The following is a 16,106-nucleotide window of genomic DNA, read 5'->3' as shown; positions in this document are numbered from 1 at the left end:
CCCAGGGTTAACATCCAGCAAACCATTGTTCTGCATCTTTTGTTTACCATTCAGCAGGAGTCACCTAGTCCTGATTTCCCTACTTCATCTACTTTGCATTAGTGTTTATTAAAATTACCTCAATTTCCCATCATAGGGTGTTTTTTAAAGCCTTTTAAAGATTTTTAATGGTCTGATTCCTCGTCATCTGATATCACTTCATGAACAGCACAACTTTCCAACTTATTTTTGTTCAAACATACAAGGGTCATATTCTTCATCTGGTCTTTTCAATCAAATTATTTGCCTAATTTTATTTGCAATCTGTGTAGTCATATGAGCCTGAGCTGGAAGCAACCAATTAGGTCACACTGTCCCTCCTCTTGCCAACATGGAATATAATCCCCCAGACAGGGACACATGCTTGATTTTAACCAAAAGCTCAGAAGAAACTCCTGATCTTCATCCACTGAAATTTAACCTCTCATCTGTTATTAATCTATTTTCAGTAAATGATTACTAGAACATCTGCTCATGCCCAGTAAATTTTTCCTTCCTTCTATTAAAGCTGACTTCCCCAGTGGATTGATGGAATAGAGATTCTGCAGCTCATCCTGCTCTATAAAATAGCATTGTCCACTGAAAAAATGTTAGCTGAAGGCGAGGGGGTGATTTTTGTCACTCATGGTGCACCTATAGGTGAAATAAGAGCAAAGTGATTGTAACAATAGTAGGGTTTCCATCTAACTTTTTTGTTTTTTTAATCAGGAAGCATAAGGACATATTCAGCAAATGCATGTTTGGGGTTTACATAAAGATGGAAGCAACCATACAAAGATCATTAATCTTAGCATTAATCAAGCTTTTGAATCACAGGATCACTGAGGTTGGAAAAGACTTCCCAAGATCTTTGAGTCCAACCTTTGACCAGTAACCACTTTGTCATCCAGCCCAGAGCACTGAATGCCACATCCAGTCATTCCTTGGACACCTCCAGGGATAGGGATTCAGCACCTCCCTGGGCAGCCCCTTCCAATGCCTGACCACAATTTCAATGAAGAAATTCCTCCTGAAAGTCTTCTTGTGTCCACTTCCATGTCCTTCCCTAAAGGATATGGTCTGACAGTCTGCGTTCAGGAGGATGACAGCAGAGGAGAGTTTTCAGGAGGGCTTTGAAATCTGAGAAGGCAGGAGTTGTTTGGATTTTTGTCAAGAAAATTCCCTCAAAGAGGAGGTGCAGTATGGGAGATAGTGTGAGAGCTGGTCATTGCCTTGATTTCTCTGATATTCCCTTTCTAATCTTCCTCCCAACTTTTCTTCCCTACATTTCCACAATAAGCATTTATCCCTGTCATTTACTGCTACAATTTATTTGTGTGCCTTGAGGAAAACACTGTTTGGACCTTCCTTCATTTAATTTTCGTGTTTTTCTCAGGGGTGCTGCTTTCTGCTCTCAGAGTGCCTTTCTAGGTACCTCTTTCAGGTAGCACAGATGTGCTTCAGGACATCTTTTGCACAGCTTGCAAAAAATTGGCTGTGCCAAAGCTCTTTTGGGCATTTTATGCTACTGACAAGCATAACCAACCTTTTACATACACATGAGGCTCATATCTCTATTAAGAAGTTAAATTTTTATGTTTTCTTTAGGTTTGCTACTCCAGCTGCAGATATTTAGGGCAACAATGTTGGGCCTGATTCCCTGTAAGGAACCACTAATCTGGTGAAGCATCTGGAAAATAGTTGGGCAAAACTGAAAATGAGAGCTTAAGCGAAACCCACCCAGATCAGGAGAATTTTTTTTGATCTTGTTGGTTCAGATGGACACAAAAGCCCACTAAAGAAATCAGATCCATTCTAAAATATCAATATACAAAAAAAAGCTGTATCTTGGGGGTTTCTCATTCACATAATTCCAAAATCTAGACCTGTAGCTTTCTGTCATCCTGCTGCACACACAGCTACACTGGCGGCAGTGGATTAATGGGTTTTAGAGCATAAAAGATTCAGCTTTTAAGGAAAATGTCACTTTGCAGCCCAGCTGTAGCACAAGTTGGTTATTCCCTGTGATTATTGCCTACTGTTGAACTATTGAGTTGGAGCTGACAACTTGAGATATTATCACTACATTGTGTTCAAGAATGTTTAAATACATTGTTTTCCCTTTTTTATGTTTCAGAGCAAGAGCCAAGGACTGAGTTTTGTCCGTATACATGCACCTTGGCAAGTCCTCAGTCGAGAAGCAGAACTTCTAAAGATAAAAATGCCCACTAAAAAGGTAAATATCTCCCATTTTCTATCAACAAGTTTTATGATTGAAGGAGCAGGGATCAGAATAATCATGAAATGTGTAGAAGCCTGTGGAGTTACTTTGTTTCAAAAATCAGAGAAAATGAACTGTCAGGCTTATTTTTCACATTTCTAAGTCTATTAAGATGATTTACTGTTCAGAGCTATATTTATGATGGGCTTTCCAAAGGGGTTTTTAAAGGCCACAGAGGCAGCTGGCTGATGGACTGCATTCAGGAGGGTGATGACAGAGGTGAGTGTTAAAGAGGGCTTTGAAAGCTGAGAAGGCAGGAGCTGTCTGGATTTTTGTCAAGAAGACTTGTCAAGAACTGGGGTAGTATGGAAGGTACTATGGAAGTGGTCACTGTCCTAAGATTCTCCAAAGAGAGAGAGGCTCTCCCCAGAAAATCTGCTTTGGTGGTATCAGTGACTCAGTGAATTCAGACTTGCCTGTTTTCACTAAAACTTCAGCTCACTCTCTTTTCTGTCTGTCTCCAGTAGAGTTGCTGGCAAACCTTGTAAATTCTGAGTAGTAAATCCCCCAATCTGTGTTCCTGAAATTATTTAGTCCATTGGTTAACAACTCCACTGGAGTCAGGGAAACTGCCTTGTGCTTTTAGTTAGTGATACTCATCAACTGTACCAAAGAACACTTACTTATTTCTTTGCATTGTCATTATAAATAAAGGAAAAAAAATGTTTTTGTTTTCTCCCACTGTGTTGTTTGATCTTTGTTTGTTTTACTTTTTTCATCTTGTTTTCACCCATTAAAAACTTCATTGTGGTTCATGTTTCAGGTTGTTACAACCTGGCCAAATAAATCTTTTGTACTCTTAATGTGTTTGCATTCCAAGGGGAAAAAAAAAAAAAGAAAAGGATATTTTCAATCAATCTTTGAAAATGAGTAGGTTTCAGACAGCTGCAGTACCCCTAAAAACTTTCTACATGTTCAACTCCTCTCTTTGAATTCTTCCAAAATTAATTCCTTTTATGCATTTTTAGTGCCTGCTTATTTCTCCCTCCTTCTGCCCTCATGGGAATTTTCCTCTCCAAGTTTTTTGCAGATGCACCAAAGTAAATTTTACACTATTTCAATTGGTGGATATTGTCATCATTTTGGCCTGGGTTAAGGTCTGTCCAGGAGCTGATAATCTCTGATGCCACCCTCCTCATTCACAACATTTCTGTATCCCCTTCTCTCCTTTGATTGGGACAAAAAATCCTCTGTTATCCTCAAAAAAAAAAAAAAATACTCTGGTATCTCTAGCTGTAGAAATGACAGCACTGCAAGAAACAAGCTTGACAGGGAAGCTCTATTCATGTCCTAGGGTTTGGGTGTTTTTTTGAAATTAAAAACAGTCAAAAGAGGAATTTCCTTTGAAGGAAAAAAAATCCACTTTGAAAAAACTGAAATCTTGTATTTTGGGGATTTGGCAAAATAAAATAAAAAAAAATCAGCCAGTAACCACTAAAAGGAAAGTTCTGGTTTTGTTCAAAGATACAAGATATTGCTCTCAAGGCACACTAGGTATTTTCTGTGATGCTATTTTTATTTATTCAAGGATCTTATTAAACCATTAAAATAAAAAAAAGGCATTTTCAGGGAAAAGTATTTATCCACCTCTAAACACAAACTGGTTACAAATATTTTTTTCCAAATGTTCAGTTTTAAATCATCTTTCAGAATGTAAAACATGCTGGGAAAAGGTACTCTCTGAGCCCTTTTAACTATATATAAACTTCTGGATATGATAATAGAGCTTTTTTGGTGAGTGAGGCTATGCCAGGCTCAAACATGAGTACAGGAAACAAACAGGAACAACTGGGAGGGTTGCTTTGTGGCCTGAGCTGTGATGTCTCTGGTTTTAGTGAGTCTTGGGGGAATGAATCCTGTGACTGGAGTGCTGGGATAGGGAAGTAAAGGCTTCTCAGGAGGGGGATAGGCAGAGATGGAGAAGTGGAGGAGTTGTCCTGTATGGAAAGGAAAAGCTGCAGTTAAGGGATTATAAGGTTGACAGCTTCTGGGTGAGGGTTGGGGGGATGGAAAACAAGGCAGATGTCACTGGGTGTTGTATAGGACTGAGGAATTATTCTGTAGGCAACCAGGAGAAATTTCTTTTTCTTATGGTTGATGCCCACTTCCCAAACATTAATTGGGAATACAGCACTGCTGTAACAAGTAAGTCTGAGAAATTCCTGAAGAATGCTCAACGTAATACTTTGCCACAAAATGAGCCAGCTGGGAAAGATGCCCTCCCAGACTGAGTACTTGTGAATAGAGAAGAATATGTGGCACATATGGTTGTAGAAGGCTGCCTTAGCTACAGCAACCTCAAAATGGTTGAGTTTAAAATATTCAGTCTAATGAGAAAAAAAAGGTCAGCAGACTTGTTACTCTGCATTTCAAGAGAGTAAACTCAAAACCACTCAGGGAGCTACTCAGCACTGGTCCCTGGGAATCTGTTTTTGAGTGCTCCATGAGTGCTTGGTTGAACAGGGAATTCCTCATGGAGATTGAGAAGAAAAAGAAATTTTCCATCTCTAGCAACAAAGCCAGGCCTCACAGGAAGTTTACAATGCTGTGGTTCACATGTCCAAGGAGAAAATACAAAAGGCCAAAACTCATCTAGAGTTGAAACTGGCCAGTGTTGTGCCACACAACTAAAGGACTTTTTAAAGTATGTTAATAACAAGAGAAGGTGTGATGAAAACATTGGACCAATACTTGTTGGAAATAGTCACCTGACAAACAGGGATGATGGAAAAATGGAGGCCTTCAATGCTTTTTTTGCCTCAGTCTTTAATATTAATAATCTTGCACTACCTGGTCCTGAGGCAGAGGACTCCAGCTGTGGGAACAGTTTGTGGCTTTCCATTTGAGGCCACTGAATTTTTAAGGGACCATCAGTATCCACTGGATGTTCAGAAGTCCATGGGGCCTTGTGGCCACGGCCAGTCCTGGTGCCCGTGTGGTGTGTCCAGGCAAAACAAGGGACCTTGTATACCCGTATGGTATGGCCGTAGGCGCCCCTCGCTCCCTCAGCAGCGCTCTGGAGTGCGCAGCATCGCCTTCCCGCCCTCACCTCCACCCTCACGGCCACTCCGGAACCTACCGCTAGACACGACGCCAAATAAGGCATAAAAGGCACAAAAGCCTTGGGACCTCTGCGTGAAGAAGTGGTTCTGGTCTTTTTTTCTGTATTAACAATTTTGCACTGAATTGTGTGGGGTTTTTTTCTGGAAGCAGCTGTGAGAGACAAGAACTTTTTGAACTGCAACCCATATGGAATTCAGGTTATATGGGAATATGTCTTCAGAGAAGACACTTATTTTAATTACAGGTTTAAACATATGTGTACAGCAAATCCTTTCTTCATCTTAGTGTAATGTTGGAAGGGACATGCTGATGTACAGTTTTGTTTCCTCAGATGTATGAAATCACAGAAGAAAAGGGAATACTCAAAATGTTAAATGAAATTTGGTGCAAACTGACTGAACCTCTGCAACCCCAGGTGCCACGACAAGAAAATACCAAGATGAAAACCTTATCCTACCCATTTTCCAGAGAGAAAATATATTTGTGAGTACTTTAAAATTTGATGGACAATGAAGAAAGCTGGAACGTATTGTTTTAGTGCTGCAATTTCTTTTTCCCACATTTCAGTCAAAATTCAGAAATTCATCAATCATATCTGGAAATCCTGAGGAAACATCCAAAATTGTCAGATTTTCAGTGGATTAACAGAAATCTAAGCTGCAGAGACTTTTCTGCCAGTGTTCTACTTCTGCAGGATAAGGCACTGGAAGCCGTGCATCAAATAAAATTTCCATATGTTTAGCTTGAAAAGTAGAAATCCTCCCACCAAATTCCTGATTATTTGGTTAAGGATATTACAGCCTGCTTTGAAAAAAGCAAGAGCTAGTAGAAATACAGTGGTATTTTCCATCTTGATAGATTTATTGTAGCAATTAAAACTCAGCTAATAATATACAGATAAGGAATTCTTGACACCTGCCCTTTCACTCAGAATAATATTTCTGGGTCCAGTTTGACATGAAACACTCTCTTTTCCTCCTGGGTGTCTCCTTGTATTTATGTCCAATAAATAAAATTCAGTAATAAATACAGTGATCCACCATTTCATTTATTGCCCTCTGACAATTTTAACTAATTCTGAATACAAGTCAAATTGATGGAGGAGAATAAACTGGGAAGCTAATTTCACATATGATGAGGTTTAAGGGAAGGCATAATTCCAGTGGAATGGTTATCTGAAATGAAGTGATATGCTGAGTGTTTAGTGGCCAGGAAAAGAGTAATCAACATCTGCATCAGGTTGGTTGAAACTTAATAACATAACATAATAAACATAATAAAATAATGTTATAGTATTGAGGGGATAAAAATACAATATAATATAATATAATATAATATAATATAATATAATATAATATAATATAATATAATATAATATAATATATATTTTTAATAATATAATAAATTTAATATAAATTTATAATATATATATTATAATTTAATAATAATATAATAATAATATAATAACATAATAAAGATAAAATAATAACATAATAACATAATAAAAGCATGTTATAGTGTTGAGGGGATGTTATAAGAAAAATATTAAAAGGTCATCTTCTGTAAACAATAGTGAGGCTTTTTATATTAGCTAATAATTTTGCATTTTTATGCCCACCATCAGTGCAATCCTGGTAGAGTTCTGGATGACTGGGTCTTAAATAGCACGTTCTATTATGCTGTACTATGTCATCTATATTTCCTTTAAACATCTGTTTTTCTGATTAGCTGTGGTTTCTGAGCAACTTCTAAATTAGAATCCTGTATGTTGTCTTATTTGTTGCTTCCATGCCTTAAAACAGAGTTGATTTTCTTTTTCTCAATGTTTTAGGTATAACATCAAAGACAAAGACACCTTTTTTGACAATGCAACCCGCAGCCGAATAGTAAGTTAATAAAAATAACAGATCCTTATCTTCTTGTACTGAGTGGGATTTGCTAGTGGGGTTTTGAATGGGATTTGCAGGGAGTGTTTTAGTTTCAAATTTGCTAATTTCATGAATTCATGCATTTGTGTTCTTGCAGAACACTAATTCTTGACATATATGTATGTAAGGAATTCCTTTTTGGAGCTGCACGGTGTTTCAGGAATGGGAAATGCTCTGCAGGGAGTCTACTGACTCCTCTTGATTGTTCAAAGCTCTTTTCAGCACTGTTCCTAATCTTTAACTAGATTTCCTTCCATATAGTCCTTATACTTCAAATACTTCTATAAGGACTGACACAGCAGGATTTAGCCCACAATTGTTAGGGCAGATAATTCAATAATAAAATCTGCTAAATTATTTAAATATTTGTGCAAATGAACACTGCAGAAGCCACCTATTTTAGAACTTCGTTTTATTGCTAATTCCATGATTAAATTCATGCTAAAAGAGGATCTGTGTGTTATCCCACTGTTCTTTTTTGCAGGTGAGGGAAATTTTGAAGCGCACATCTACCAAGGCCAGAAACAGCATGGGTAAGGTGGAGGGAAGAGAATTAGAGGTGTTCTTTTGAAAGAAATTGTTTAGGTATCTCACAGAATATTGATTTTTCTAGCAGGACATGAAATATGCTGGCACATCTTCACAAAAGAAAAAAAAATAGAGATTGAACTAAATGTTTTTTTTCTGAGGCATAAAATAAGAATTTCTAGTCTGTGGTTTGTATGGTAATGGGAGCTGGCTTTTCATTTCTACAGGTGCAGCATCTGGCACATAACTCACATTTTGTGAATTGTTATAAAATTAGATTTGATTACTGTATGATCTGCTTTGTAAAATACAGATGTCAACTGCAATATGTTGTATTATTTCTTGCAGAACTGTATTTTTCTTGCCATTTCAATTAAATAATTCACCTTTCCAGGTTATTTTTATTGCTTTGGCTTTAAAAGTTACCTCCCTGAGCTGCCTAGTGAAATATATGACTTAAATATGTTTTGAAGATACTTTTGGGATAATGCTGAAATATTTGGAACTTGAGGTTCAGAATTTATTTAATTTTCTTGAGGTTCAGAGTTTATAAAGGTGTACATATTCTCTTCTCTCTACTCTTTTCTCTCACCCATTGTGATATCATGGCACGTATCTCCCCAGTGGAAAAGAAGCGATGGTGCTCCCTGACATACTTTCTGTAAATCTTCCTGTAAGCTTGACCACCTATGGGCAGATCACGATGTCCAAGGGTAATATTTCAGTCAAATAATGTGCTGCAGCAAGATTATGCACAGTCCTGGTGTGATTTTGGGCAGGGAAGCTCCATAAGACATGTTTTTGGTATAGGAAAATAGATTAATTTGGGTTTCCTTGAACAGGAGATATATTTTTTTAAAAAATAATTACATGAAAAGCATAACAAAATGAAAGCCACACAAAATTATTTTTCTTTTTCAACCAAAACCACTAGTCTTTTCCTAGAACAAACTTTTAAATTTAAGACTGCCACACTGTTTCATATTAAAAGAGCTGAAAATATGGTTTTAAAAATGTGAGGCATTCTCGATTTCTAAAACACTGTTTGGCAGGTGCTGCTTTTTGAACTGTTTACTTGATGTTCTGTGTTTTGATCTACTCAAAAGTCTCCAGTGGGACAATAGATGGGAATGCTGCCTTATTTTTCTGGACTGCTGGGAACCCTCCTGGAGACTTTGGAATTTGCTGGGGAGACAGAAGCTCAAGGACAGAGTAGGAAGGGATAGAGCACTTTGCCAATGGACATACTTGCCTCTTACTTAAGGTTTTCCTTAATAACTTGTTCTGGTTTATAGTGGAATAAAAGCCATCATTAGAGATCAAAGGACTAGTAATAATTTTTCAGGAATCTTTTAACTCTAGTGTGAATGTCCAGCCTGATGTGCTTCAAACTCAGGTCAGCTCAAGAACTCATTTGACATGAAATAATTGTTTTAACATTCCCGTCCTTTTCATCTTTCTGGTCTGTAGCCAAAACAGGATTGTGCATCATGTTTGACCTAAATTCATTTATTTCTTTGGTGTTCTGAGTGCCTCCCCCAAAAGACCTCTGTTTCATACGCCACTAAGGCTTTCCCATCTCACTGGTCTTAAGCTTAAAACCAATCATCAGGAGAGGTTTAAAAGATTTTTTTTAAACAATTTTTTTTTTTTTTTTTTGTTAGAGTTTATTATTTTGCACAAGAGGCAGGATGTGCCTGTGATGTTGGAAGTGCTTATAGCAGTCTTTAGTTTTATAAACCTGTTTTATGAAAATAACAATACTTCAAACACATTTGCTTATGGATTTTTTTACATCTGTATAAGGCTGAATCTGATTCTGCTCCTATGATATTATATAAGGAAAGCTTATTTTCTTCTAGCATAACTCTGAACCACTGTAAACTTCCAAATATTGAATGTTTTCAGGAGCAGGCTTAACACTATCCAAGCATAATTTCCTGATTCTATGAATGCATGTAGTTGCACTTGTCTTTGTATCAAGGGAGACATTTATTGTTACCTCATATCTAGCATCTCTGACCAGAAGGTTTTTCCCAAATATTTCATGACAATGTGTAATTTGACTATGGAATGTTTTTCATCACTAAAGACATGATAGCTGGTTACTTTTTTTCTGGGCATTGAAAGCAGAGAGGCCTGGAATAAATTTATATATATAAAACTTATATTTATATTTAATTTATATATATAAAACTAATTATTAGAAATATATATTATATATATATATTTCTAATTATTTCTCTAATTTATCTAATTATATATATATACACACCCATGCAAAACTAATTATTAGAAGTTACTCATCTTTGGTTGCCTTTTTATGGAACAATTAATTGTTTTCACCTCCAGGGACTGAAGATGGAATTGCTATAAGAGTTGCAGGTCTTGAGAGCAAGTGGTGCCCATATGTCTGTGTACAGGTGCTGCAGTCAGTGCTGGGAATTCCCTTGCTAAACTGAACTCCCTGGAAGTGCCCAAGGCCAAGGGCACTGAGAAACCTGGTATAGTGGAAGGTGTCCCTGCCCATGGCAGGGGAACAGGAACTGGCTGATCTTTAAGATCCCTACCAACCCAAACCATTCTGTGATTTCATAACCACAAACTCCTGTGAAAGCTTTTTTTTTGGGGGGCATTTTTAATTGTTGGCCAGAGGGGATCTGTGGTTCTGACCATTGTAAAGATTCAGAAATTACTTCTGGATGCTTTGCTCCTCAGTCACGTGGCTATCAGGGTGAGAAAGTGGTCAGAAGAGTCCTTGCACTGTGCTATTCACTGAAGAAAAAGCACTTTATAGAAATGAGTTTCTCTGAAAAATGTTTTCCACAGCCAGAAACTCCTATGTTGCTCTATTCTCATTCTGAATATTGTCAGTTACACAGCTCTGTCCCCTCTGGAATGTCATGAAATCTGTAATAATGCTTTCTGTTCAGATGTGCCTGTTGACCACCTGAATTTTTCTTCTTCTTTTAGGCATTGGCACGTTAATAGCAAACAATGTTTATGATGCAGCCTACCCACTTCATGATGTACGTATGCACTATTAAAAATCCAGTTCTCTGCTGGTGTCATTTGGGAGACATCCATTTGTAGACATTATTATTTGCTGTCTTTGACATTGAAAATCTCTTCTAAGTGTGATTCTAATATGAAAACTCTTATATAAGTACATTTCAAGTTGTGATCTAAAAGTAAAATCAACGAGGTAGGAACAAGCAACTAAACTTTTCTTGAGTTTTTTCTGCTTTTACATAAGCTATTATTTTTTTTCTGCAGGGTGACTATGTAGGCCAAAATGATGACATGAATGAAAGAAAGGTAAAATACACTGCAAAATTTATTTCATATTATCTTTAATATAATAAATGATGTTCTACATCTCATTGTAAAGCATTAACTGTTACACGAACAAGTAGATGTTTTAACAAATGCGTGTTTTTTGAATTACATATTTTCCTCTATTTTGGCATATAAAAATGTTTTTGCAAGACTTTTATATTGTCTTCTTATGAAGCATGCCACTTAATTTAATTTGAAATTTACATCTTGAAGTGCTTCCAATTTCTCTCTGCATACATAGACAAGTTTTTCAACCTGTCAGGAAGCTGAAATTGTTAAATAACTCATACAATAATTTTATTTTCCTAACCAAATGCTCCTAGAGAGCAGTGGTTAATAAAATAAAACATAGTTGTACTTATAATTTGATTGTGCATTCAACTAAATAGCATGCAATTTCAAAAACTCTGCTTCCAGTTATTTTGTAAATAAAGTTTTTAGCTATCAAAGGACACTAAAAAATAGATCAGTCCCCAAGAGAAACAGTGTGAATTCAAACTGTGTTTAATATATCTGCTTACTTTTAGAAATGGGAAAAAAACATTTAATTACTAGTAAATAATATATTTATATCTATAGATTACTAATAAGTAACTATTAAGATCCTTTCCATATTGTTCTCTAGTGTTTGCTCATTTTGTTTTCCTTGATATGCAAAGAATAGGATAGGAAATGCAGAGGGAAAATTGTAGGGAAAGAAAGGGGGAGAGGAAAGAATGAAGAAAAAGGAAATGTTTGGAAACCTTCAATATTTACTGTGCTATGAAGACTGAGTTCATACAAATGGAGGTTATACAAACAAATCTGATTTCTACAATGCCAAATTAGTAAAATTTGGAAACACAATCTTTGTAGTTTTTGGTAAATAATGTTGCCATTCAGCCACTAGATGTCTTCATGTGCCATGTACAATTTAATTTAGTGTATGAACTTTGGTAAGCAAAACCAAGTTAGAAAACAAACTGTAGAAGAAGCTTTTTGTTTGTGTCTGTCACTTTGAACTTTATGTTTGTGAAGGAATTGTCTGCTCTGGACTTGCAGAATTTTCTCTGAGAGGCAGCTCTATAGATTACTGACTTGGAAAGCAAAAATTTTAGGGAAAAAAACTAAATGAACGTTAGTCAATGGAGGAAGATTGGGTACTGTGAAATGGGGGGGAAGAGGGCCTAGAAGAATCAGTGTCTGGAAAAATATTCCCCCAATTAGTTGCATTTTGTGCTGCCCTCTTTTTATTCTGCCTATTAGGCTCAGTTATGAAGTGTTAAGTATTAAAAACATAAAAGCTTCTTTCCAGAAATACTTCATTGATTATTCACATATGTCCCTGCTGCCTAGGCCTTGGATCTTCTGTAGTATTCCTATGCATAACATCATCTGTTTTCTATCTGAATCTAATAGTCTCAGTGTTTAATTTCCTGAAGAACCCTGATCAGGTTTAAAAGAAAGGAAGGCATTTTTAAGCTTTTTTAAATTTCTTTTGCCCACTTTAACTTATCTATATCTTTGAATTCAATTTTCTCTTGTAAAAACCCCAAAAATGAACTGAGTCCTAATGGGGTACTTAAGCCAACAGGGCAGCACAAGTAATTAAGGTTTATGTACCAGTTTATAACATAAAAGGTTAATCCTTATTGATCTTCTTCAGGATTTCCTTGGAGAAAATGCAGTGACACACTTTTGTCCCATCCTATGAGAATTAGAAATCTGCAATGAAAACCTAAGACTGAGAGGGTTTCAGTTTTTTCCTAAGAATAAAGGAATTTCCCAGCTTCAGTGTGATTTCTACTCTTAAAAAAAATCTTTTTAACAAAGGTATTGAGCAGCAGAATGATAATAACTCACCCTGAGTATAAACACTGCTTTAGTCTTTCAGCTTTTGGCCCACTGGCAACTTGTTACCCTTCATTGCTATCTCTATGTTTGACATTAAAAATCCATGACAGCTTTGTAACCCACCTGGGAAATCCACTGTTGTCATATACTAGAGCAGCATCCCTATAATTAGAAGCAGATTAGAGAATTCTTATAAACTTACAGAAAGTACCTGTTCCTAAATGGAATGCTGTTTTGGACAGAACTTTCTTTTTGCTCTTCAAATTCCGTTCTGTAGCTGTGTTCAAAGCAGCCTTTGGGGAGTTTTAAGAATGCAAGAGTTTTAATTTTCTTCTTTTGCACATTTGAGTGAATGTATTTATTAGTATGATTGTTTATGGAAATAAATACTAATTTGATACTAATAATACTAATCATATCAATACAATCATACTAATATGACTAATATTTTGTAGGTAGTGCTAGGGGGTAATGGCAAGGGGTGATTTTGAATAGGCAAGAGCAAGTATTCATATGAAAATATCAGTATGGCAGCCAGGACAATCCTTTTATTGTGTCACACAAATCATGGAAGAGGGAATAAGCAAGACCATCTCAAATTCTTTGCCTGTTTCAGTTGAGTGTGTTGTGATCAATCTACCCCAGGTCCTGCAAGGTTTCCTTTCATCCCTGCTCCTATTGCAGCTAGATTCCTCCCAGTGCAAGAAGTTTCTGTAGAATCTGGTCCTTCCTTTGAGCTGTGAGCTGTGGGTGAATCTGCATGTCCAACAGCAGACATGGGTTTTTTGTGATGTCCCCAGCATGGGGACAAAAGTGGCTTTTCTATGGGCTCTATTGGGTTTAGCAACCCCAGGAGTGCAGGAAATATTTTTAAGTCTTAGAAGTTTGGGAAAACAGAAGGGATTACTTGTTTCAAGTTAATTTTCAGTTTCTTTTTTTTTTTTTTCCCTTTCTTCAGTTGCTGTATCAGGAATGGGCAAGATATGGAGTGTTTTACAAGTTTCAGCCTATTGATCTCATAAGGTAATGTGGACTTGTATAAAACACTAAGGAACCTGGTTCTGAGGTGATGCAGATTAATTCATTTCCACTTCAGCAAATGAAATCTTGGATTGATCAGAACATTGAAAATAATGTTGTCACTGTGTTTTTTGTGGCTCTGATGATAATTTACTGTAACAAACATACACTCAACAATTTTACCTGTGTTTTGTATAGTGCTTATTCCTGGAAAAACATCATGCTTCAGTTTTATTTTTTTTTTTAGGTATTGATTTGTTCAAAGGAGAGGAATTCCCGTTTACATTGGTGAATTTTTATTGGAGGGTATGGCCATAAACTCTGGCAAATAATCAGAAGCTGGTGTTCACATCATGAATCAGTGTGAAAGTATTTGACAGTTTTGAGATTGATTTGATTTTTTTACTCCTGGTTTTACAAGTTTTATTCATCTGAACACATCCATATGTGTTCCCAGTGGGTTTTTTTCTGTATATTTATAATTTTTTTCTTTACTAACATAGAAGATGTTGGCTTTAAAATAAGACAAAACAAACCAGTCATGATTTTTAAGGATTTCCCACAATAACTAAAAGAAAGCCAAAACAAAACAATTGTTGTATTGTATTTTGTTTGTACTATAAATACTGAATGAAGAAAAATAATTGAATAAACTGCTGAGTAGGAATACTTTTATAAGATGTCTATCTAGGAAGGCATGAATTAGGATATTAAGAAATAGAGAAAACCTCAACAAATATCAGTTTTAAAATAATTTGTATATCTAAGAAAGATGGCATTTGTTACCATTTGTCTTGTGAATAATCAAACTCCAATCATTTTGGAGCCCCTGTGTGATTGCCAGCAAAAGCTGCTGTTAGTAATATGGATAGTCAATAAGCTTTGTAAAAATTTTTTTAATATTTTGAGCTAAAGCTGAAATACTGCATGTAGTTTTTCAAAGAGTTAAGCACTAACTTTTAATGTGAGAGGAGTTGCTCCTTATTGGGAGCAAGATGTTGCAAACTGGCAAGTGGAAGTGAGACCATCAAACCCTACTGAGGTTCTGCAAGCTTTGAAATTTCCTCTTTTTATGCTTAAAAGGTCTTGTGCAAAATTTATGTACCTTTTGTATGGCAGTTACTCTGGGCCAAGCTCCTGTATGGAACAGGTAAACTCAGAATGAGATTACAAAACCTGCTGTGCTGTTAGTAAGTATTACAAGTGTTAAACTAAACTATGACTGGCTAGAGGAATTCTCAAGTTCTAGCAGACCTGACAGTTCAGCTGAGTTAAAAATAGAGGTACATCTGCTTACACTTCATCTTCATTTGTATTTTGCTGTCTCCATTATAATGTTTCACTGTGCTGATATGATTTCATAGAAATCCTGTGGTTTAAACTTCTGTGAGAAACAAAAAGAAGACCAGACATGTGCAATTGATTGTCTGTTCTCAGAGATGACTTTTCTTGCTTTTATCTTCCATATTTTGCTTGACAGCAAGTTTGACTGCTACCACTAAACTAAATGTGGTTTTTATTTCCTGGGTAATGTTAGAACTTCAGTGTAGATGTACCTGGAGAATGGCCACCCCTCTCTTTCTGCCAGTGAAGTGGGTTTCTTCACTTTTGTGCCATGGGGGTATCTGAGCTCAGCCTTGATGTGGGTACTTACTCCCTTGGCAGACATCAGTCACACTTTGTGCTTTTTGGTAATTTATTGTGACCTTCCTTTCTTAGATTGCTTAGATTATACTCAACTTTTTTTTTTTCCTGTTTCTTTTACTGGTGCAACTTCAGTTTAAATTCAGGCCTTGATGGACAGACAAAGTAGCATTTATCTTTCTTTTTACTTGAAGCCTGTCCTGCCTGCTGTTTTCAAATACATTAACTCTGTTGAAGTACACTGCTAATTTTTAAATACAGCTTGCAACATTTATTTAACTATTACTGTTTCACTCTTATTCAGTAGGAATGCAAACTGAAAGTCATTCTTTAGCTCAAGTATCTATGCTGGAAGATTAGATGTGGCACTGTAGAATTGTAGGTTATCCCTGGTGTCTCAGCACCTTCCTTCTGACCACACAATTGTGGCCAGTCCCCAAGTGATTGCACAC

General features: G+C 36.3%; 1 protein-coding gene across 2 annotated transcripts in view; it reads left to right on the top strand.

Annotated features, from left to right (window-relative positions):
- The window catches only part of ANO2 (anoctamin 2), a 159,204-nt gene that overhangs the window by 29,347 nt on the left and 113,751 nt on the right, over positions 1–16,106 (top strand). For both annotated transcript variants that reach the window (XM_088055431.1, XM_014261219.2), the window contains 7 exons: positions 2,156–2,254; positions 5,694–5,845; positions 7,194–7,248; positions 7,775–7,823; positions 10,792–10,847; positions 11,095–11,136; positions 13,949–14,013. In XM_088055431.1, the coding sequence (XP_087911557.1) occupies positions 2,156–2,254; positions 5,694–5,845; positions 7,194–7,248; positions 7,775–7,823; positions 10,792–10,847; positions 11,095–11,136; positions 13,949–14,013 (518 nt within the window). The remainder of the gene's footprint in view (positions 1–2,155; positions 2,255–5,693; positions 5,846–7,193; positions 7,249–7,774; positions 7,824–10,791; positions 10,848–11,094; positions 11,137–13,948; positions 14,014–16,106) is intronic.

The sequence above is a fragment of the Pseudopodoces humilis genome, chromosome 5, assembly GCF_049639895.1.
Source record: "Pseudopodoces humilis isolate 2021_Gansu_Grassland_sample_001 chromosome 5, ASM4963989v1, whole genome shotgun sequence".
Lineage (NCBI taxonomy): Eukaryota > Metazoa > Chordata > Aves > Passeriformes > Paridae > Pseudopodoces > Pseudopodoces humilis.
Note: the sequence above shows the minus strand (reverse complement) of the source record. Positions and strands in the feature narration are given on the sequence as shown.